The sequence below is a fragment of the Pristis pectinata genome, chromosome 4, assembly GCF_009764475.1.
Source record: "Pristis pectinata isolate sPriPec2 chromosome 4, sPriPec2.1.pri, whole genome shotgun sequence".
Lineage (NCBI taxonomy): Eukaryota > Metazoa > Chordata > Chondrichthyes > Rhinopristiformes > Pristidae > Pristis > Pristis pectinata.
In genome coordinates, this window is record NC_067408.1 from 35,480,191 (window position 1) to 35,505,244 (window position 25,054).

Below are 25,054 nucleotides of genomic sequence, written 5' to 3' on the forward strand. Positions count from 1 at the left end.
ACGAATCCAAAGAGAACTTAATGCTCTACACACTGGAGTGTCCTACTGTATCTTAATCAACTCAAGGTTTTCTTTTCCTCCACTGCTCTATTTGGAAATATATTTATTCCTGCCTGAATAATTTACTGATACTGGTTCTAAAATTAATTTGTTCCATACTGATACATTCCCAAATTCAATTTTCCACAGTGTAATCTAAAGGAATATTAGGAATAGCTTTTTTTTTAATCATTCAACATCTCTACTCTGCATCCTTCTGCAACATCACCTATTTTTAAAGTTGGAAAAAAACAGATTTCTCCTGCCCTTCATAATAAAGGCGGTTAATCTAATAGTCTTCCGCTGTACTGCTTTCAGAGCTTGCATGCCTCGTTATTGGTTCAGTACTCAAGGTGTGTATCCAACCTGTCACATTGGGCAGAATGTCCTTTCATGCTGTTTCTTACTATAATTCTACCAGACCACTGGAACATTCAAGATTTACCTCTTATGACTTAAGTTCCATTTGTTTGGCTATTTGTTCAACTATCGTAGACTATGTTGATTGCTGCCCTTCATTGGTTGAATATGTTTGGCACCAAATTTACTAAGACAATGAAGTATCTTTCAGTTTGTCATTAGCTTATTCAAAATGGGTTGTGGAATGCCAGGGGCAGAAAATTGTCCTCTAACGCTTGTGGTTAAAATGGAGTACTGTAGCAGATGCATGTTTTACTCCACTCCATGAAGTCACTAAAACCCAAGTTTTCAGAAGTGGAATACAACTACAACATCAAGCATTAATATATGCTACAAAGGAGAGTCTTCTATCCCCACATCAAATAATTTTTCCTTTTAAAGGCTTCCATCCATAAAAAAGTAAATTGCAGACCTAAAGCTATAGCTCAGGATCCAGCCTGTCAGATTCCAGTTCTCATTCTTTGTTTTCTCTCTAGCTGATACTCTAATTATCCTGCCAAGAAGAAAGTTCTATAAATGAATACATATACATGCACGTAGAGCTCCTTTTCAACAGTTTGAAAAGATAAATATTTACAAAGCAGGGTAGGAAGAATCCAACCATTAAAAGTGTGCACTCTGTGACAATAAGCCCTGGCATTGCAGTAGATTTACACTCCTTGTTGCAGAAATCTCACTCTGTTTTTTCCTGATCTAACACTGGATCTTGACATCACATTTAAACTTGTTTTAGTATTAATGTAAAATAAAATTTACTTTTCTGCAATCAGATTAAAGAAGAGATCTATATTTAATTGCAACTTCTTTAGATAAAAAGCTTTTCCCATCATGTCACATTACTCATCCAGTGTTTATAAAGGGGTTAGATCCTAAGTATATATGCAATAATGCTCACTTCATCTCCAACATAGTTTTTTAAAAAATCTTATCTGGCAGGCATCTTAATCATTAATGTTTTCTATACCTTACTGCATATTAAAGCTGGATAATTGCATCTTATCAGAAAATGGACAGTTCAAAATGCTGCATTGTACTTGAAATGTAAAATGTTGTAAAATGTGTTATTCTATTTATAGAATAAATTCTTTAGTTCATAATTGACCTGTGTAATAATTGATATGAACTCCAAAATATTTTGCATGAACCAAAAATCAGAAGTTTTGAATACTTTGTCCTATCTGTAAATAAAATAATTATTCTAGTCTATTAACAAGCTGATATACAATGTTAAAAACAAAACAATGAACAGTACATGTTCAAAATAACCCAATAATAATAATGGATCAATCAAGCATTTTGTTTCAGCACCATGACAAAAGCAATTAGTATAGTTTTGTTTCTTTTCTCATCTGAACTCTTCCATCAGTGTATATACAAATTTATTGCAAATCCCAGTTTGCTCTTACTTGGTCAATAATGGTATGTATACCTTTTACTTATGTTCATGTCTAATTGTATATATTTTAATTCATCACATCTTACCAGGTATAAATATATTGATGTCTTTAAACCAATGTATTATTTCCTTCATACACTTCACAATACATTATGGCTGAAACCATATCTAATTTATGATTAACATTGTTTTATTTGCATTGTAATATGACTCTGAACGGAAAAGACATTATACCAGCATTAAATTTAGTTAGTTGAAATTATTACAATAAGAAATATTACTGGAAAGTTTCCCATTATGTTTCTAATAAATGAAATTCAAGTTAGTTAACTATGACCATATTAACCCCACAAAGCACGGAGTTAGTTGTTTTATTGATAACCCAAGATGAAAGGCCATGGATATCTGAATTGAATGTATCTATCAAATAAATTTTCCATTCTTTACAATTACACATTCACCATAATTACAGAGCATTTCCCACATTTTCACATGTCACATCTTTCTCAGCTTTAACAGGTTAATGACACAACAAAAGTTAAATGCAGTGTGGCACAATTCTGTTGCATGCATCTTAATCTCTAGGTTCTCTGCCCAGTTACCTGATATTGTATTTGTTCGGAAAACTTCCTGTTAATGTACAACTATTGCAAAGGAAGGATAGATATTACAAATAAAGTTTAACTAAGCATATTACAATATATTTAACAAAATACAAACAGTATCAACATATATACTGTGTTACGGACTCAGTGAAAGTCCCTTTAAGATAGAGAGTGTGTGTGTATATGTGTGTGGGGCGTGCTTACGTCAATAGAAGATAAAGGACGTAATGACGTTGTTGAAGAAGTCAGAAGAAGAGAGAGAGAGAAGGGAGAGAGACACCAGCCTGCTTGTTTTCTCTATCGATGGATGAGAAACAATAACTGTGTTTGCCACTGAAACCCATGTATGGAAGTTGGAAGTAATCCGGTGGAGTTCACTTTGTTGCTGACCTGTAGAAGGAAACAGGTATTTGTGTGTGGACGACCACGGTTCGGATGCTTTTCGGGGTGAGGAAGTCACTACCGAGTAAACACTGAAGTGTCGTTTGGGTTCCATCATGGAACATTTGGATTTCGTATGTACTCTCTCTATGTTTTTCTACATCTACATCTTATCTTCAGACAACGGTGGTTGTTGAAGAAGCCCTTGCTCATGTTTCACCTTATGGCTTGCGGAACTGAACTTTAAGAACCATTCCGGAACTGGAAGTTTTGGACTTTGCCACACACACACACAAAGAGTTTAGTTTTGGGGTTAACGTTCAAGGTTTAACATTTTTGAATTCTAACATACTAACATTTTTACTTTTATTTTACGTATTATCATAAGTAGTGATTAATAAAATAGTTTTTAACACTAAATCATGCTCAGTGTGTTTCTTTTGTTGCTGGTTCGTGACAAAATTGGGGGCTCGTCCGGGATAGTTCCCAAGGTTAACGAGATTCGTCCGGGATCCAATCCAAAGATTAACGAGTGTTGTCTGGGATCGTTCCCCAGATTGACGAGATTCGTTGGGGATTCAATCCAAAGATTGTTGAGGGAGGTCTGATAAATTCTTTTCAATTGGCTTGTGTGTGTGGAAACCAGCAGCAATGGATATTAAGGCATTTTTGGAGTCACCAACCCAAAAAGGATTGGAGGTGGCGAAAAAGGATGATTTGATAAAGATTGCTACAAGGCTAAACCTTACAGAAGTAAAGCAGTCTATGAGAAAGGCAGATATTCAGAGATTGATAGCTGGCCATTATGTGGAAAAGAAGGTGTTTGAGAAGGAAGTGTTAAAACAGTTTCCTGGCAGTGAAATAGCAATTTCTGAGGCACAGGTGCAGCTGGCAAAGATAGAGGCTGAACGAGAGCAAAATAAATTAGAGGCTGAACGAGAACAAAAGAGATTAGAGGCCGAACAAGAGGAAAAGAGATTAGAGGCTGAACGAGAACAAACCCAGTTAAAGATAGAGGCCGAACGAGAGCAAACCCAGTTAAAGATAGAGGCCGAACGAGAGAAATTAGAGGCCGAACAAAAGATAACTCAGATGAAGATAGAGGCTGATCTAGCAATGAAGCAGATGGAATTGAAGAGGATGGAGCTGGATAGTGAGGAAAAGGAGAAACAGAGGCAGCATGAGTTACAAATGAAGCAAGAGAGAGTTTGGAATCTGATTCTGATGATGGTTTTTCAGCCAGTAGGGAGGTTCAATTAGTCCCTCCGTTTGAAGAAGATCAGGTTGATCAGTATTTCCAACATTTTGAAAAGGTTGCTGTGAGTTCAAACTGGCCAAGGAAAGGATGGGCTCTTATGGTACGGAGTGTGATTAAAGGTAAAGCTCAAAAAGCTTATTCGGCTTTGTCTGCTGAGGATGCAGCTGATTATACCAAGGTAAAACAAGCTATTTTGAAGGCCTATGAATTGGTCCCTGAGGCTTATAGACAAAAATTCAGAGACTTGAGGAAATCTGCAGATCAGACTTATATGGAATTTGCCAATGGAAAGAGAATATGTTTTGAACGATGGTGCCTGGCTAAAAATGTAGATGGGGATTATGATAAATTGACAGAATTGATACTGGTGGAAGACTTTAAAAGATGTGTTCCAGCTGAATTAACAACATATTTAAATGAAAAGGGAGTGGAAACTTTACAAGAAACTGCGAGGTTGGCAGATGATTATGCTTTAACCCATAAATCCAAATGGGGACAACCTAAAACCTTTCAAAAGAGTTACAAGGACAATCCAGGTAAACCGGAGATTAAATTGGGAGGTAATCAAAAAGGAAAGGATGAAAAGAAGCCAGGGCTGGAGAAACCTGTTGAGCGTACTTGTTATTACTGTAGGAAACCTGGCCATGTGATATCTAATTGTGCCCTTTTGAAGAAAAAGAAGGAAGCTGGGCCCAATGCTTGCTTTCAGACAATTAAAAATCAAAAAGGTTTAGGAGATGCTGTTAAAGACCAGTCCTTGCAAGAGGGAAAAGCGGAAAAGTTGGTGGAGGTGAGGAAGGAATTCCGTTCATATGTATCAGAGGGTTTTGTTTCACTGAATGATGAGTCACCCCAGGTGCCAGTGAAAATTCTTAGAGATACTGGGGCTAGTCAATCTCTCTTGCTGGACAGTGTTTTAAATTTTGGTGAAGAAAGTGACACTGGTGAAGTAAATCTAGTACGAGGTGTTACAGGTGAGACCATGTCTGTCCCTTTTCACAGGGTGATTTTAAAGTCAAAGTTCGTAGAAGGACCAGTTGAGATAGGGATAAGACCTAGTTTGCCAGTGGAAGGAGTTTCTTTGTTATTGGGAAATGACCTTGCAGATGGAGAAAGTGATCCTGTGGTACAGTTAACAACCAAACCAAGGATTGATGAGTCTGAGAATGATCCAGATGTTTACCCATCATGTGCGGTGACTCGAGCTAGAGCTAGAGAATTAGCCAAGACAGACAGTCCGGTGCAGTCTGATGTAGTTCCTTGTGACAGTCCTAAACAGGAAGAAAATTATGATGCCTTATCTGAGACTTTTCTGTCTTCACTGGAGGATCAACATCCTTATAGTGAGCCTGAATTTAAAGATTTGTCTTTGTCGAGGAAGGATTTTATGGTGGAATAGACAAAGGACCCTGAGTTGACAGAATTGAAAGAAAAAGCTCTCTCATGTGAGGAGATTGAAAAAGTGCCAACTGGATACTATGTCAAAAATGGAGTGTTAATGAGGAAATGGAGACCTCCTCATGTTCCTGTTACTGAGGAATGGGAAGTTATTCATCAGGTTGTTGTTCCAAAAATTTATAGGGATGAGATTTTAAACCTGGCCCATAGTATGCCTTTGGGTGGTCATTTTGGTGTGAATAAAACTGTAGGGAAGATCTTGAAACAATTCTATTGGCCTGGTTTGAGAAAAGATGTGGTGATGTTTTGTCGAACCTGCCACACATGTCAGATGGTAGGTAAACCAAATCAAAAACCCCCTGTGGCTCCTTTGAAGCCAATTCCTGCTTTTGGTGAACCCTTTTCGAAGGTGATTGTGGACTGTGTTGGCCCCTTACCAAAGTCTAAGACTGGAAATCAGTATTTGTTAACCATCATGTGTGCCACTTCTAGATTTCCAGAGGCAATACCCCTTAGAAATATTAAGGCCAAGATGGTGTCAAAGGCTCTTGTAAAATTTTTTACCTTGTTTGGTTTGCCAAAAGAAATCCAATCTGATCAAGGTAGTAATTCTATGTCAAAAATTTTTCAACAAATAGTCTATGAGCTGGGAGCAAAGCAGATTGTATCATCTGCATATCACCCAGAATCTCAAGGAGCTCTGGAGAGATTTCATTCTACTCTCAAAAATATGCTGAAGACTTATTGCTTTGAAAACACCAAGGATTGGGACGAAGGTATCCATTTACTTTTGTTTGCCGTTAGAGAATCGATCCAGGAGTCAATAGGATTTAGTCCGTTTGAGCTTGTATTTGGACATAGGGTGAGAGGACCTTTGGAGTTGTTAAGAGAGCAATGGGTTAATGAGGAAGTTCACTTGAGTCTGTTGGACTATGTCCAAAAATTTAAAACTCGGTTGGAAAGAGTCTGCCAGCTAGCGAGAGAGAATCTGAAAACAAGCCAGATAAGAATGAAGACATATTTTGATAGACGTGCTCGGCCTAGGACATTCGCAGTGGGGCAAAAGGTGTTGGTATTTTTCCCTAGCCAAAATAATCCCTTGCAATCTCGTTTTTCTGGACCCTATGTTATTGAATCTCGAGTGACTGATCTAACATATATAATCAAAACACCAGATAGACGCAAGAAAACACAACTCTGTCATGTAAACATGCTAAAACCTTATTATGAGAGGGATTCAGTTGTGGCCTTGGTGGATGATGTAAAGGTTGTTTCTAGAATGCCTGATGTTGAAGTTGAGGAAGGCCAATTTAGACCAAATATTGTTTCATCGAACTAAAAAACCAAAATATCCTGGAGAACCTTGAAACGAAGTTGGACCATTTACAAGTTTCACAAAAACAACAGATGAGAGAATTAATTTTAAAATTTAAAAATCTGTTCCCAGATGTTCCAAACAGAACATCGATAATTACCCATGATGTTGATGTTGGGGATGCAAAACCAATCAAACAACACCCATATCGAATGAATGTGGAAAAAAGTAAACTTGTTGATCAGGAAATAAAATACATGTTGGAAAATGATATTATTAGACATTCTACTTCAAATTGGAGTTCACCCTGTGTTATTGTACCTAAACCTGATGGAACTGTTAGATTTTGCACAGATTACAGGAAAGTGAATGCTGTAACAAAGTCAGATGCTTACCCTATTCCTAGGGTGGATGATTGCATAGACAGAGTGGGAAAGGAAAAATTTCTTACAAAGATTGACCTATTAAAAGGGTACTGGTGTGTTCCATTAACAGATAGAGGAAGGGAGATTTCAGCCTTTGTAACCCCTTCTGGATTGTATGAATACAATGTTTTACCATTTGGAATGAAAAATGCTCCGGCAACATTTCAAAGAATGATTAATTCAGTGATTCATGGGTTAAAACATACAGATGCCTACATTGACGACTTAGTGACTGGGAATGATACTTGGGAAGATCACATCTCTGCGTTAGAAAGGTTGTTTGAAAGACTTTCCAAGGCTAACCTTACAGTTAACTTGGCTAAAAGTGAATTTGGCCATGCTACTGTGACGTATCTTGGTTATGTTGTAGGTCAAGGCAAGCAAGCTCCTGTTCAGGCAAAAGTTCAAGCAATATCTGAGTTCCCTATTCCCACAGGTACGAGGACTGTTAGAAGATTTTTGGGAATGGTTGGATATTATCGAAAATTTTGTAAAAATTTTGCTGATATTGCTCTTCCCTTAACTAATCTTCTGAAGAAGGGAGTAAAGTTTGTTTGGACAGATTCTTGTCAAGAAGCATTTGAGAAACTGAAAGCCATTTTATGCTACCATCCTGTGCTCAAAACACCTGACTTTGAAAAGCCATTTTCATTAGCAGTAGATGCCAGTGATGAAGCTGCAGGAGCTGTGTTGTTGCAGAAGGGTGACCTTGATGATATTGACCATCCTGTAGCTTACTTTTCAAAGAAATTTAATGAGCATCAAAAGAATTATTCCACCATAGAGAAAGAATTACTGTCGCTTGTTTTAGCCTTGCAACATTTCAGTGTATATGTTTGCACTGCTCAGAAACCATTGACTGTGTATACAGATCATAACCCACTGGTGTTTCTGAGCCGAGTCAAAAACAAGAACAGAAGGCTGTTAAACTGGAGTTTAATTTTGTAAGAGTTTGATCTCATGATAACTCACATTAAAGGCAAAGATAATGTGATTGCTGATTGTCTTTCTCGATGTTAAATGGGAAACATGTATCTGTACTAATCTGATAGTCTGTAGTTGTGTAGCATGATAATTATTAACATTACTAACTGTATGTGCGGTTAAATTTTTCTTGGGAAAAATTTTTTTTAGGTGGGAGGTGTTACGGACTCAGTGATAGAGAGTGTGTGTGTATATGTGTGTGGGGCGTGCTTACGTCAATAGAAGATAAAGGACGTAATGACGTTGTTGAAGAAGTCAGAAGAAGAAGAGAGAGAGAGAAGGGAGAAAGACACCAGCCTGCTTGTTTTCTCTATCGATGGATGAGAAACAATAACTGTGTTTGCCACTGAAACCCATGTATGGAAGTTGGAAGTAATCCGGTGGAGTTCACTTTGTTGCTGACCTGTAGAAGGAAACAGGTATTTGTGTGTGGACGACCACGGTTCGGATGCTTTTCGGGGTGAGGAAGTCACTACCGAGTAAACACTGAAGTGTCGTTTGGGTTCCATCATGGAACATTTGGATTTCGTATGTACTCTCTCTATGTTTTTCTACATCTACATCTTATCTTCAGACAACGGTGGTTGTTGAAGAAGCCCTTGCTCATGTTTCACCTTATGGCTTGCGGAACTGAACTTTAAGAACCATTCCGGAACTGGGAGTTTTGGACTTTGCCACACACACACACAAAGAGTTTAGTTTTGGGGTTAACGTTCAAGGTTTAACATTTTTGAATTCTAACATACTAACATTTTTACTTTTATTTTACGTATTATCATAAGTAGTGATTAATAAAATAGTTTTTAACACTAAATCATGCTCAGTGTGTTTCTTTTGTTGCTGGTTCGTGACAACTGTGACTAGTGGTGTCCCTCAAGGATCGGTTCTGGGACCTCTGCTTTTCGTGATTTTTATTAATGACTTGGATGAGGGGGTAGAAGGGTGGGTTGGCAAGTTTGCAGATGACACAAAGGTTGGTGGTGCTGTGGATAGTGTAGAGGATCGTCGAAGATTGCAGAAGGACATTGATAGGATGCAGAGCTGGACTGAGAAGTGGCAGATGGAGTTCAATCCAGAGAAGTGTGAGGTGGTACGCTTTGGAAGGACAAACTCCAAGGCAAAGTTAATGGCAGGATTCTGGGTAGTGTGGAGGAGCAGATGGGTCTGGGCGTCCAGATCCACAGATCCCCAAAAGTTGCCTCACAGGTGGATAGGGTAGTTAAGGAAGCTTATGGGATGTTAGCTTTCATAAGTCGAGGGATCAAGTTTAAGACCTGCAAGGTAACAATGCAGTTCAATAAAACTCTGGTTAGACCACACTTAGAGTACTGTGTCCAGTTCTGGTCACCTCATTATAGGAAGGATGTGGAAGCGTTGGAAAGGGTGCAGAGGAGATTTACCAGGATGCAGCCTGGTTTAGAGAGTATACATTATGAGGAGAGACTAAGGGAGCTAGGGCTTTACTCTTCGGAGAGGAGGATCAGAGGAGACATGAGAGAGGTGTACAAAATATTAAGAGGAATAGATAGAGTGGAGAGCCAGTGCCTCTTTCCCAGGGCACCAATGCTCAATACAAGAGGTCATGGCTTTAAAGTAATGGGTGGTGAGTTCAAGGGAGACATCAGATGAAGGTTTTTTACCCAGAGAGTGGTTGGGGCATGGAATGCACTGCCTGGGGTGGTGGTGGAGGCAGGTACATTGGTCAAATTCAAGAGATTACTAGGTAAGCATATGGAGGAATTTAAAATAGAGGGATATGTGGGAGGAAGGGGTTAGATAGTCTTAGGTGAGGTTTAAAGGTTGGCACAACATGGTGGGCCAAAGGGCCTGTATTGTGCTGTACTGTTCTATGTTCTATGTTCTATAATAAATATCCCGTCACATTTATGCTCAAAATATAAAATTTTTGAATGTTTTATTCCAGATTTTATGCTTAGTTATTTTGTAAGGACATTGTGTGCATTTTTCAACATTTGCAGGTCTGAATGTGGCATCAAATTACTAAGCAAATTTGAATATTAATATACTGAGGATTGTTTTCATCTTTAGCATTGTGCTTTTGATTGCTCAATACCTTTTGAATTTTGTCTTCTACCAAATATGCGCTCAATGGCAAAGATCAAATCCATTGAAAATAAATTTCGAAGGTTCTTTTAAAACTTGTGCAAATGGACTAATTAAACTATATTTTAATGATTTAGTTACACACGAGAAACTGCAGCTTTATTTGTTCTCCATGGATTCAGGGATTTTTGAATAAAAACCCTCCCAATACTCCAAGTCTGACTTGAACTGAAAATTCACTATAATTTTAAATTCATGACACAAAGAATCAAACTTGATGGAGAAAATTTATATACATCATTGCTGTCTAAATACAATCCTAATCAAATCATCCTGTATATAACTAATTTAAAAGGTACAGATGCACAGACTTTACTATCCATTGTGAAAACCTTGTTCTCCAGTATTTAGGGTAGTCCTTTGAATAAAGCAGAATGCTACAGTTTTACATAATGTGGTTTTGCAAATACATATTGGAAAGCTTGACACAATTAATGACAATATTTTCATTCTTTTTAAAGAATGTAGTTTTCATGACAATTCTCAGCAGCAAAGAACAACTGTTAGCTACTTAGTAAACGTCTTCATAAATAGACCTGCTAATCATCAAACGTGCTATTAATGTGAAAATCACATTGGCCTGCTGCATGAAGAGTTTCCTGTCTTTTTAAAGATTTAAGAAGGAACAGTTATCACAGGATTTAAAAGAACTGCATTATTAGAGACTTCTAAATAGGATTTAATGTTAATGTTCAACTTCTGTGTTTTGAAATTTACTTTGAATAGTGTTAATGCAACCAAGCCTAATTCATTCATTGACTATTAAAGGTCTTAAAGCAGATGTTGCCCGTGCAATCTCCATTGGCTTGTCTCCAGGGCAAAGGCAAACATATGGAGTTGTCAAAAATCAGTCATGATCTAATTGAATAGTGGAAATGGCTCAGGGGGCTATATGGCCTTCTAGTGTTGCTGTATGCTCTATAAATAGGACATACTGATCTTATAGACTTTGCCAACACTAGGCCTAAAAATTATCCAAGCACTTTGTATAAGTACAATTTGTATTAGCAGACTGCTCTGAATATTAGCCATAAAACAAAATTAAACCACTGTATGTATTTGCAAATTAACGAAGTAGGCCTGACAAACTGCTATCATTTTCCAATATATCACTTTGAGAGACCTGTAAGGGTTAACTATTTTTTTGCAAGCTCTTTGCTTAATCGGGGAGGACTTTGGTCTTCTTTCAGAATTCATACTCTGAAACCTCTTTCTCTTTTTGGCAATGCAATGCTTAATTGATGAACTTTGCCCCCAAACAATTCTTTTTTTCAAGTTGAACTCGTGGATATTATTTTCTTTGAGTAGCCAAAATGTTCTGCCTTTAGGCTTAGATTTTCTTTGACACTAGAAATGGATACCAAACAAACAATACCACTTTGATATGAAACAATAATGCAGTCTTTCTTAATAGAATTATGGGAGCCTTGGGGTGTTTTTACTTTTAAAGGCACTACATAAATACATGTCGTTACTGTAAAGTAGATCTGCTATTAACAGTGAGTAACAATATATGTTATAGAATGCTAATGTGGAACTTTTACAGAGACCTTGCATTGGCTGCTCTACTCTGACAATCTGTTAACTAATATACCAAGAAATTGCTTCCAACCCTTTGCTAACTTTAACTCATCTCATGCTCACTCTATTTTCATAATTATTCATTCTGAATTTTATCTGAATTTTACAAAGCACAGAATTGATTTCAATTCCAGTTATATTAGTTCACAAAAACATACACTTAAAGTATATACCTACTACATACATTACAAGCCTTTAAGGCCTCCATGCATCTATTCAGTAATCAGGTAATGTCTCAGATCTACATTTATTGTAGATTTAGTGACAGTGCAAAACTAATTGGGGGTATGATGAAAAAAAATCTATTTTCCCCCCAAGTAGCAATGTTAATATCAGTTAGCTATATTATTATCAAGTTACACATTTTCTATAAGAGCTATTTTTAATAGGCAGAGTTTTAATTGTTTTAAATTTTGTTGAACTAATTTACCATAATTTTGTTGAATTGATAATTTTGTAGAGTTAGACATTATAGATAAGAATGTACTAATGCAGGCTGAGGCCATCTTGGCCAATCAACAACAACTATTTTTTGATAGTGGACCTTTTACTGTCAGCAATTCCTACACAATCTGCTTTTTTCACAATATCATTTTCAAGCTTTTGTGCAATGGACATTACAGTTTACCCCCTGAACAGTAAAAGCTTGCTGCCTAGGAGCGAGATTTACCAGGGTTCCATAGTTATTAGCAGTATGTTTCTTCATGCGCTCTGTGGCAAATGATGCACAAGCAAACAGGATTTAGAAATCACAAATGCATTCATACCTCCTCTTAACACTGTGTCCACATTTGCACAGTGATAAAATATGTTTGTGTTATTTTCTAAAGTCCATTGAGGATATGCAGCTTGCATAATTATTTTTCACAGCTTTAGTACTAGTTGAAATGTTCCACTTGTAATGATGCACTGGTTAACTAATCCTGTTAATATTCAGTGACTCCTATGCAAATAAGACAAACAAAACATTGAGCTAAAAGCATCTGGGCTTTTTTTTTTGGTATATTCATGAAAAAAGTCAGACCATATAAACAATTGCTGAAATGCAAAACTAGAAGAAGTGAACAAATAGATTCCTAGAATTAGGCTGTGCACCATTACCAAATATGGATTAATTTTCCACAGAAGGAAATAGAAATAATTGCCAGCATTTTAGACTCATATTTACATTATGACTTTCAAGTTGGTAACAATTCCATATCACTTCATATCAAATAAGGTGCAGTGTAGAGACTGGTGTTTTAGTAAACTCATTAGTTCAGGAATGCAATGAGATGAATAACTAATTTAATTTTGGTTCTGTCAGTAGGAAGAGGAATGTTGTCCAATTTGTTTTGACAGCTTCCATTTCGCATTTTCACTTCCCCTTTCTGTTGTGAGGATATGATGGTCATTGGTGAACTTTATTTAAATTGCTCTGATTGGTTGATATAAATGCAGCTTGTGTGGGAATTATTGCAAATCAACAAACTACAAACACTGAAAATCTGATGTAAAAGCAGAAAATGCAGGAAGACCTGAAACGTTATTGCTTTCTCTTTCCACAGATCCTGTCTGACCCGCTGAGTGTTTCCATTATGTTCTGTTTAGCATCCTATGATAGTTACATTCTGGGATGTTAGGTCATAACACTGAAGGCATTCCTATAAGAGGGTTCAATAATGTCATAGTTAATCCATTTTCAATCAGTTATTTTCTAACTTGATTTAGAATAAACAGATCAAACCCGATCACTCTAGATTGAACAATTTCATGTCCGAGTTTCAGATTTGAAAAATAAAAATAATGCCAGAGTCAGTAATTGCTTATTTTGCAGTATTACTTCGAGATCATATATAATCTGAAATTTATTACATGGCGTGAAGAACAGTAACGTGTCGAGTTTATCTCGTCTATTTCAGGGGTGCTAAGCGGTTGCCGGTTTTTCCGGGAAATGAAATAGATGGTCTCCCGTACGTGTAACATTGCTGCTCTGGGATCTCACCTTCATTCTTCAATGTCTGTAAAATTCCAGTTTCTGACAGTGAGCGGGCATTTTTCCACCAGCTTTATGTCGGGTCTGGAATCATTTATAAACAGCATTTCCTATTATCCAGGTAACTTTAAACATGAATAAAAGATCCCATGTCTTTCGCATGCCCCGCCTTCACAGACCATATTGGCCGCAAATTCTGTCCACAAAGTGAAAATGTAAGTTAAAAGATGTTACATACAATGGTACAGCATACTGTGAGAGTATGTAGATACGATCTGTGATTTCCTTCTGTTTCTTTGGTCCGATATTCTCCGGGCCATGTTATTCACAGGCGCCTGCCGGACACGAGCTGACATTTCCTCTACAATTCGTAGCAATTGGTGTTTACAACTTGGGTTAATGACTAAATCAAGAATGCAGTTTATTTTGTGAGCTGGCGTCGGGATTGACTTTATTTTATTGCTTATCCACTGATACTTTCACATCAATCATTAAACTGTACGAACAGCGGGCATTACACTTCCCGGGCCACTGTTGAAGTGGAAATAGTTAAAAACGAAGTACTGAAGTTGACACCCAGTTCCAAATAAAATCACAAAGTATTGGAGTTGCACATTATCAAGTACCAATTGTGAATGAATGCCAGAATTGCATTCCACAATAACCAATATCCAATTAATTCGCATGATCTTCCATCATCCCACTTATACAACCCTGCGCTGGAATTCCTGACATCTCCTGCAGGCGAGGTATCACTTCACTGATCAACTTCATGAGGCTCTGATCAGGAAGAGTCCAGCTCTCTGCAGACATTGAATTGATCACCAAATACCAACGCCCCGCCCCACACTTCATAATCAGACACCACACAACTTGAACATTTAAGCTTTAAAGAATCTTTCACTTCCAATGAATGTGAAGACATAATAAAGCTTGCGCTTACAGGAAAGACTGCTTTCTAGTTAGTTAATCGGTTCCATTTCCTCTGAAGCGTTCCCGTCCCCCACATTATGTTGGCGTGAATCTTGTGCACACATTTGGCAAAGTGGAGCGACGTCGTCAAAACAAAGTAAATCTAAAACATTGTTAAAGGGGAGGGGTGGTGGGAGGGTGGTGTCACCGTTCGCATTTGGCGATATACTCCCATATATGCTCTTGTTAGCACGCATGCTCTGCCCAGTGCATTCAATGGTAGTCCCAATCATCATTTATTCACATCTGTTCATGGTTTCATCTCAAAAGATCCAACTTTTGAGCGCATATTTCTGGGAGTGGAACGCAGCCTAGAGTGTCGGTGCAATGCTGATAAAGGAACCAGGTGTCAATAGGGAGACACAACAAAGAGGACGTTTCCAGGGAGACTGAAGGGCACCTCCTCCACCGACACAGCTCCAGTCTTTCTGTGGAGATAGCGGAATAACGCAGAGAAGCTGGACGCCGGGTGGAAATCCTTTGAGGAAAGTTCCCCTCCCCCATTGCATTCCCCTTCACCGGTCGACAGCCTTCGGAGCCCCGTGCATTCCCAGAGGACGAGGATTGTCTTCTGTCCAGCCCCGGGAGGGCACCGGCCTCCGTCTGCGACACGCCAGACCCCAGGTGAGGGGGTGAGTTCGTTCGTTCACTGGTTCGATCCCCGCTCCCTTCGACCTCGCGTTTAAATCAAACAAGTGCGGGGTGTGAAAACCTTTCAATTGCGGGGAGAAGGGATCGACTAGAGCCCGGCGGGTGGGAAACCACACATACACACAAAAATATAAAACGAGGACGATCGAGACCTGGAATGGGTTCGGATTCTCGAGAATCCACCCAGTTGTGGTGAACGGGTGGGGGGAGTGAGCGGACGCTGCTCGTTAGCCGCGGGATGTTGCCCGGTGCCTTGTTGAACGAGTTGTTGATTTCAGGGTCAAAGGCTCCGGGCAGGAGGTGGGGGTTATACCTGTCAGAAATAGTCATCGTAAAAGGGAGGAATGCTGCCCAGAAACTCCCGGCATTACAGTCATTCCTTGTGCCCGGTGTACTGCTACAGTCAGCTTTAAACAGCGCGATGAGCCGAGTGTAATTTAACATGCAGTGGCTCAATTTTAATTTTCGCCCTTTCGTTGGATAAGACGGCCGATCTTTCCAAAGAACGGTTCTTAAAAATCTTGCATTTTCATTTTGTGCACGATTTTTCCCCTCTCTTTCAGACTTGAATGCTTCCGTTTTCCGATGGAAATCTCCAGGGGATCTGAGCAAAACACAAACAGCCCATTGTAAGAACTGAGAGAGCCCAGCCAGTTCAGCAAAAAGCGCCACGTTACTATGAAACAAGATGGGGACCATTAAGGATCTCAACAGTTTGCAGCTTTCAGTATCAGATCCAGTTGAGATGGAGAATAGGGGCACGCCGGAGGCTGGCATTGTTGTTGCCTCCTGTCAAAACCAAGAGGAGAAAGATGGGAAACCTGCGACTCAGTCCAACTGCCCTCCTCTTTGTTCCAACACTTACCCGGCCAACAATCTGGACGATATGAGCATCAGCCATCCGCCAGACACCAGCGCTAACGTGGCTGAATGTGCCAACGCAGAAATGGACAAGCCCAGCAAAACCCCAGGGCAAGCGTTGGATTTAAGCCAAGAACGGGGCCAGGAAGAATCCAGTGACAACTTCGGCAACAGCACTGCCGACATTAACACAGAAGTAGATCAAAATAGGAAAGAAACCACAAAGTTAGGTATTGACAGCTCAGACCCCAAAATCGAGGTCCCCTTAGAGGGATGTGGCCAAGAGACCAGGAGAACGGAAACAGACCACTGCAGTGACCTCCAGCAGCCCTCTGATCTGTCAGAGATACCGACAACTAACGTTGACTCGACCTTTCAGCCGGATAGGAACGTGACAGAAAATGACCAGCAAAGCGAGGTAGAGAATAAAGACTTGGAGACGGTTGTATGCTATTCACAGACATCTATGTCTGCATCGACAAGCCAAGACGCTGAGGTGCAGGTAGCAATCCAAGTGCAGAGCAGGTCAGTTGCTACCAGCCCTATGGCTCCTCTAGATAACTGTCCAGTATTTAAAATTCCTGACGTCAGCTTAAGAGGTCAACCAGTTGAAAAGCCAACCGCTTCTCCATCAGATATGCCATCTGTTACTGCACCACCGAAAAAAGATGTTGAAATGCAAGTGGATATAACAGTGCAGTGTAAATCAGTTGCCACTGGCCCAATGACACCATTAGAGAAGACTCCATTGCCCACCCTCCCTGAAGTTGGTGTAGAGGCCATGGAAGAGGAGCAACCAGAGCCAGTGCGTGAGGTCCAGTGGGATGAAAAAGGTATGACGTGGGAAGTCTATGGAGCATCCATGGATGCAGAAGTCCTTGGACTAGCTATCCAGAAACATTTGGAAAAACAAATAGAGGAGCATGGCAAGCAAAATATTGAGGTGTACCAAAATGATAAATCTAGTTCATTGAAAGGATCTTTGAGAAAGGAAGAAAATAAGAGAAGACAGAGCAATGTTTTTCAGGCAGTTCTACACAACATTAGAAGTCCACAGTGTTGTATTCGTGGGAGCACTGCAGCTGAGTGATTATATCTTTGATCAGGACTGTTGACAAATGGTTGCAAAATCTGAAAAAGGTTGTCTCATTAGTACATTTCCTTTTGTTTCTAACCTTTTTCACGTTTTGCCTGAGCAAATTAATAAAGTAGCAAGATTAATCTGCTTCACACATAAATAAAAGATTATAAATACATAGACAAGTGAAGCATGAATATGCTTGCAGCTGAAAATCTGTTTTACTTGTTTATGTATCTATCTTAACTAATTTTAAACAACAGTGTTTTGTATTTCATAATATTTAAGAAATATGTGTGTAACAGTAAACATAGGTCCATTGATTTAACAAAAAAATAGATATGAAGTGCCATTTTCTCCCCATCACTTGGTCTTGCTGGTTGCTGTCTAGCTACCGGCAAAAGGCTGGTTGGCAGAATGGATCTCTGGCATCATCCACCACGTGTTCTGAAACAGTCCTCTTTGAAGTGCTTGGCAGTTCCCCAGGAATAACCTAGCCTTCCTTATTTCTCTGCAGTCTACTTTGTCTGTAGGGAATCACTGGCCTCGTATTAGTGTCTCCCTCGCACTGGTGCCATGGTTTGTAATAGACAATCAAAATCAGTTTCATAGGATTTTGTCATGTCAATAGTTAATATTTATTGGGCTGCACTACCATATCATCAAAAATAAATTTATTTGAAAGTAGGACTGATTTTTATTTTTTTATTTTTGTATTTCCAGAAAAAACATGTGACCCTTTTTAAAAAGAAATGGGATTGCATAATTAACTAAACCCTCCAGGTAACAGGCAAATTAATTCTAATTTATACAAAATGGAGACTTCTCAAAAAGCTTTTTAAAACTTTAACTGAAAATAGTAGGCTTGCAGCCAGAAACCACAAGAAAAAGTGAACACAAAATTATTCAACATTTGATGGTATTTTGAGATTAGTTACACAGAATCTGAATAGAATCCTGTTACCATTTGACAATTTACATTTCTATCTTTCTAACTCTTTCTAGCTTTCAGTTTGGCTCTTATTCTAATTGAATTTAACTTGTCAGTTGAACACATAAAAGAATCACCCAGAAACATATAGTTGCCTCATTTTAATTGATGTGTGAAGCCATTTTTCTTATGTAATAATCTACTAGTTGTTTTTAGAATTGAGTAGTATGTATGCCGGTATAATTATAGACTCAAGGTTTTGTATTTTGTCACTTCAAATGATATATTGTTATTATTGATATTTCAGATTCCCAAAAGCTGAAAATGGAAGGAAGTAGCTGCTGAATGTAATGATGTGTGTTTGAATTGATCCTTTGGGTACTATTTGTTGAATGGATAGAAATAACCATCCAATGTTATGGTTTACTTCATCCTCTCATTGGAGAAATCTGTAGTGTTTCTATGTTAATTTGTTTTCCTTTGTGGAAAATGCTCCCTGGATTCACTTAATATAATCTTTCTGTAAAACCTTGGTGTTTTGTGACTAATCTCAATGCCAGAAGTTGTTTCTTAAAAAAACATGTCAAGGTCTAGTTTCTGTTCTATTGTCATTATCATTTTCTGAGTAGGTTGTTAAAATAATGTAATCGCAATTGTTACAAAACACAATAAAAATGGGATAGATTGAAATATCAGTCACACTCTCCAGTTGGAACATTTTTTCTTTCATTTTAATAACAACAGCAATAGAGTTAAATAAATGTTGTAATTATTTCTTTGTATTGCATCAGCTAGCAAAAACTGTTAAGAATACTAAAATATGAAAACCATCTGAAATCTTTCTTGCTTGAAATCACCATCCACAGTGCTAAAATTACATTTAAGATCTGTTATCATGCAGCAATTTGTGGCATTGTGATGTGCAGAGTATTAATTTTTATAGCATATTTAGTTTATTTTAAAATGAATCATCTTTGAACAAAAGCTGGAACCTTTGCTTTTTCCCTTGGTTTATTCTCTCCTGGGTCTAATGAAGTATTATCTCAAGCTCATTAGACATTCTTGTTGCTATAAACCCATCACCTGGCACTAATGGCCAATTTGTCGTCTTTTTTGTCTCTTTATTATGAAAATGTATTGATTAATTTCTAGTTTTCTATCCTTTCATAGTTGAGGGTGCTTGGAATATTTTTTCAGATGCCTCCGCAGCATTTTATTACCATCATTAGTACCCTCAGCTGTGCAATGGAGAGTTATGAAAAGTTATAATATCTAACCCATGTAACTCCTGTTTCATATGTAAATTATAGATACTTGCATGAAAATTATTTTTCAGATGTTATTTGAAGTTTAGAATTGAATATTCTATCATTGACCTACCCACTCTATGTGTGTGCTAAGAAAAAAGTTGTATACACAGTCGAAGCCTCAGAATTCCATCGAAATATAAGGACTTCCAAATGGTTGTCCTGTCCTCAAGTGTTTATTTCTAATTATTACACCCAAGCAAAATTAAATGAAAAGAGATGCAATTTTTTTACTGAAGAGGAAAGAGCCTTATATTGAATGTATATAACAATATTGAGTGTGATACAAACATAATGGACTAACACTAATAACAAGTTATCTACCTAAAGATAAGCTTATCTTGGCACAGAACTACACAACTCAATTGACCTTTGAGTTTTTTGTATATGGCTGACGTCATTTGCATAGTGTGTGGGGGTAAATAGCCATTTCTGTGTTATGTATTACCTGTGTTACTTATACACTGATGTATTTTGTAAAACAAAACAATGTGTTTCCAATTAATTTTAATAGCAATTGTACTGCATGGATGTTAAGCAATGATTAAGTAACACTAATGTAACTGCATGACAAAGGTTCATACACATAAAACAAGCAATGAAAAATGAGGTCCATTGATATTCATTTAACAAGGCTGTTAGAAGTCACCACAAACAAACTGATTCACACCGTCTTTCAGCACAAAATGTTAATATGCTTTTGAATGTTAAACTTGTTCCAGTGTTCCAAACCAGAATGATCCCATGTTGCAATTTAACTATGTGGACAGAAATAATTTATCAAATCTATCTAAGCACCTCTTGTGAAATATCAAAAGCTTGTTTGGTTACATGCCTTAAAAGTATTATATATTTTAATCAATTCATTTCTCCTAAAATCGGCATGCAAGTTGGATTGTGTGAGTCTGTCATTGAAGTTGAAGGAGTAACTATCTAATGTTGGTAAAAAGGGACAACCATTGCAGCATGTTATCTATATTGTCGATTCTTCTAATGTATAGCAAAGCAATTTTGCTCTGATGGCATTAAAGATGTGGTAGGGAATCTAAGCAACTGGTTGATGTACTTTTGAACCCTGCTTGATGTAGTTTAGTGGAATTATGAGGTTACATTTTATACGTTTTATGTCTCACAGCATGAACATCAAAGACAAAAGTGCAGCCAATGCTAATAGTCCAGTTGCATTCATGTTATTTTACATGGTTTGAGCTGCCATCCATGCTGGGAGGTGATAAGGCATTTTCTGGTTTTAATTTAATTTTTAATTTTCATTTTATTTACAGCGTGGTAACAGGCCCTTCCGGCCCAACAAATCCGCGCCACCCATTTTAAACCCAAATTAACCTACCCGTACGTCTTTGCAATGTGGGAGGAAGCCGGAGCACCCGGAGGAAACCCACGCAGACACGGGAGAACGTACAAACTCCTCACAGACAGCAACGGGAATCAAACCCTGATCGCTAGCGCTGTAATAGTGTTGTGCTAACTGCTACGCTACCGTGCCGTACCGTGTAAAGCATTCTTGATCCAAATTACAAGGATGATCCTTAGTTTCAGGATTTCACTCTTTTGAAAGAGTGAAGAGTTTAATTAGATAAAATCAGCTGATTTTAAGCTTGATTCTTTTAAGATTACCTGTTTAAAAAGAACAGATTTTTCAGTGTAGTTTTCCCACTATTTTCTATTAGTCTGTTTGCTATCAGTCATGTTGATCAGAATATAGTTGAAAATTGATTATCTTCTGTGTTTAAATTAACATTAAAAAGCACACAATGTGTACTGCTGTGAGAAAAAAGCAATCACATAAGGTCTCATTTTCTTACACAATGATTAAGGGCTTGTCTTTGGAAGTAGCCTTTGTGCACAAGGAAAGGAAATCTCAATCAAAAATATATGTTGGTATTATAAAATATAATCCAGTGACTATTCAAATTGTAACTCTCATTGCTTTCAGGGATCAAAGAAGGAAATTTTCACAATTTTTGTTATGCTCTAAATTTTTTTTGCCTCTCCAAAGAGGGTGTTTGGCTTAGTAGGAAAGAAATTATGGTCTGCAAAACAATATAAATAGAACAGGTGGTTTTTATTTTTTCCTTTCTATTTTGTTCATCGGTAACAGGTTTTGGGTACATTCCATTGTTAACCATTCACTCAGGCACATTGTTTCAGCAAATACTCTCTTTTACTTTAACTTTTGTACTGTTTATGGTCAACATCTTGCAGAATGGATGTCAACAACACTAATGGAAATATTCATCATTTCCATCTAGCTAGATAGGAAAGCTCATGCAATCCTCCTGAAATGCTGCTCCACTGCCCTGCTAGCTGGGCAGGACCACAGTCACCTGATTGTATCTCTATCTTTCAAGGCACAGCCAGGAGATCATCTCTGACAGTTTCCCATGTTCACACTGTTGCTTCTGGTGTCCTTCACAGGTCCATTCCTTGCTGCTTCCTCATCTACCTGCTAATGCTCAGCAACATCACCCAACGTGGACACTGACAACACCTTCCTTGACTTCCTCACTGCTTCTAAATTGTTGAATTACTTGACTGGCATCCTGACATGGATCAGAAAATATTTCCTCCAACTTAAATTCGAAACAACCAAAGCCACTGTTTCAGTCCTCCCTGTAAACTCTGTTCCTCAGCTACCAACTCCATCCCTCTTTCCGGGAACTAGCTGTAACTGAACCCTATTGACCACAGCCTTGGTATCATATTTGGACCTCTGGATCACGTCTTCACACGATCACCAGTACTGTCTATTTCTGCTGCTGAACCCCTCATCCATAAATTTGATATCACGACTTTTAACCATATGCATTACATAGAACATAGAACATTACAACACAGAACAGGCCCTTCAGCACGCGATGTTGTGCTGACATTTTATCCTGCTCTAAGATCTATCTAATCCCTCCCTCCCACATAGCCGTCCATTTTTCTATCATTCACGTGGCTATCTAAGAGTCTCTTAAATGTCCTTTAAATGCATTGGTAATCACAGGTTTATTAGTCTTGGACAAAGAAAGATGGATCTAATTAGTAGAAGTGGCTGAGGTCCAAAGAGATATTAGGGGCTCATTTACCAAATAGTCAGGAATAAAAAATAGTACTGTTAGCCTTTATAACTGGAGGACAGCTATGTAAATGTAAGAAAGTTTTGCTAAAGTTTGGAATATCATGCACAGTTCTGAGCATCACACATTATTAAAGATACAGTGGCCTTTGTATGGAGTGCAACACAGACTCACCAAGCTCCAGGAATGAGATTATGAGGAGAGAATGTATAGATGTCAGTATAAAAGGTTAAGTGATGATTTGATTAACATTATAAGGATTTGGAAATTAATTGATAGGATTGATGTAGAGAAATTGGTTTCACTGGTGGAGGAATCTTCAGGAAATAACCTTAAATTCAGAGCCTGACCATTCAGCACAGATGTTAGCAAATGCCTGTTCACACAAAGGATGGTAGAAATGTAAAACACTTTCAAATAAAGAATGGCAGACGCTAGCTCAATTAATAACTTTAAATTTGAGTGTAATAAAAATGTGCCAGACAATAAAGGAAGAAGAAGCCATGGCTGATGAACAGAGTTACGATGAAAGTCAGTTATGATCTCATTAAATGGTAGAAGAGGGTTGAGGCTTGAATGGGCTATTCCTGCTTGTTCCTTCCTAAAACATAATTAGATTATTAACCACAAGGGCTTTATATTGTGAATATAGTGCTTTATAACTGTACCATTTAAAGTTTTACATGTCATTATCAAAAAATCAGAAATATCTTTCAGAGAGATGCTTTATAATTGCTTTGCTCATTCCAAATAGGATGGAAATGCTAAAAGTAAAATTTTATACAAATTTTGCCAGAATTCATGAATAATGCTACATCAAAGTGCATTGTACAATGAAAACAAATGTACAAATACAAGTAATGGAAGACCAGCTGGTCTATCAAGATTGTCGCACACTACAATGGATCAACTACTATGGTTAAACATCCCCTCCCTTTGACCCACATAATTCCATTACAATCTCTGCATCTCCTGGGAGAGGCCAAAAAAAAACAGAGGGCAAATAACCAGAGCAACAACTTGTAATTATGTTGCATCTTTAATTTCGCAAAATATCCCAAGGCTTTTCACAGGAACATTTATATAAATAATTTATCATTAAGCCCCATACAAAGATTTTAGGTCAAGAAGGTAGGTTTTGAAGAGTGCCAAAGGGGGAAGAAGGTGCAGAAATTTAGAGAGAATTCAAAACCTTAGAACCTAAATTGCTGAAGACAGGATTGTATGTTACCAGAGTGGTCAAATTCAGGGGTGATCATATCCAATGTATCTTGGAGGTTTATACAACCAGGGCTCATGTAGAGATTTGAAAACACTAATGAAAATTTAAAATTCAAGATGCCTAACAGTGAGCCATTAAAGTAAAAAAAAATACTGTCTAAATTGTGTTTCTAACATCCTCGGATGAATTCCAATAAGAATCAAGTGCTTTCTTTAAAGACACATGTGCTCTGTCAGGAACCAATCTTGCACACACAGCACCAGCTGACAATGAGGACAATCCATGAGGGAAAACAAACTCCCTGTTATACTCTTGTATAAGTTTAAGTTTATGCTCCCTGGTCTATTACATTAAATCAAATCCCATTTGTAGCCCATTCCCCGGCACATTATTTTTAATTTGATTACATTCCTCTACCATCTTAATCCTTGTACAGATTTTGGTGCCATCTAAAAGCTCATGTATCTAACTGTCCACTTTACCAATAGAAACCAAAGTGTAGTGCACATTGGATCAATTCTTGGGTTCACCATTTGGAAAGATGAATCAGTAAAGTTGAAGTATATTTGCACATTGCACCTTCTTTACTGTTCAACTAGAACCAATTCATAATCCAGAGTTTCATATCTGTAGCTTATGAGTTAACTGAGTGTGAGATACCTTATCAAAAGTTTTCTGAAAGTCTACATAAATAACGTCTACAAATTTCCATTCCACTAGTATGTTTATCAAAAAGGCAGTGATCTTAAAGTATAATTCTTGTGATTCATTTACGATTTTCCCAATTTTTTGAAACTTCGAACAGAATCAGCTGATCTAAGAAAACAATCACATACTCAATGGAAAATTGAAGATTATGGTATTTAAAGAGACATATTTTCAGCTGATGAAAAAATAATTAACATTGGAACAGTGGCATATACTCTTACCTGATTATCATTAACATAATACTCAAGTCAGTCAGCATCCACTGATGGAAAAAAAACAGAATTAGTATTTCTGAATATTCAGAATATATCAGTCTGAAATGTTGGACAAACCTGCTGAA

General features: G+C 37.8%; 1 protein-coding gene across 4 annotated transcripts; it reads left to right on the forward strand.

Annotated features, from left to right (window-relative positions):
* Positions 1-14,866: 14,866 nt before the first annotated feature.
* On the forward strand, positions 14,867-19,089 carry LOC127570060 (G protein-regulated inducer of neurite outgrowth 3). Of its 4 annotated transcripts, XM_052015299.1 has the most exons (3): positions 15,015-15,497; positions 16,088-17,218; positions 18,702-19,089. In XM_052015299.1, exons 2-3 carry the CDS (start codon positions 16,213-16,215, stop codon positions 18,737-18,739), a joined length of 1,044 nt encoding a protein of 347 aa, XP_051871259.1. In that variant the 5' UTR covers positions 15,015-15,497; positions 16,088-16,212; the 3' UTR covers positions 18,740-19,089. The 4 variants fall into 4 exon arrangements, with proteins under 4 accessions (XP_051871258.1, XP_051871257.1, XP_051871256.1 ...); XM_052015298.1 differs by lacking the exon at positions 15,015-15,497 and adding an exon at positions 14,867-14,970 and having other exon boundaries at positions 16,088-19,089; XM_052015297.1 differs by having other exon boundaries at positions 15,012-15,505; positions 16,088-19,089.
* The last annotated feature ends 5,965 nt before the right edge of the window (positions 19,090-25,054 follow it).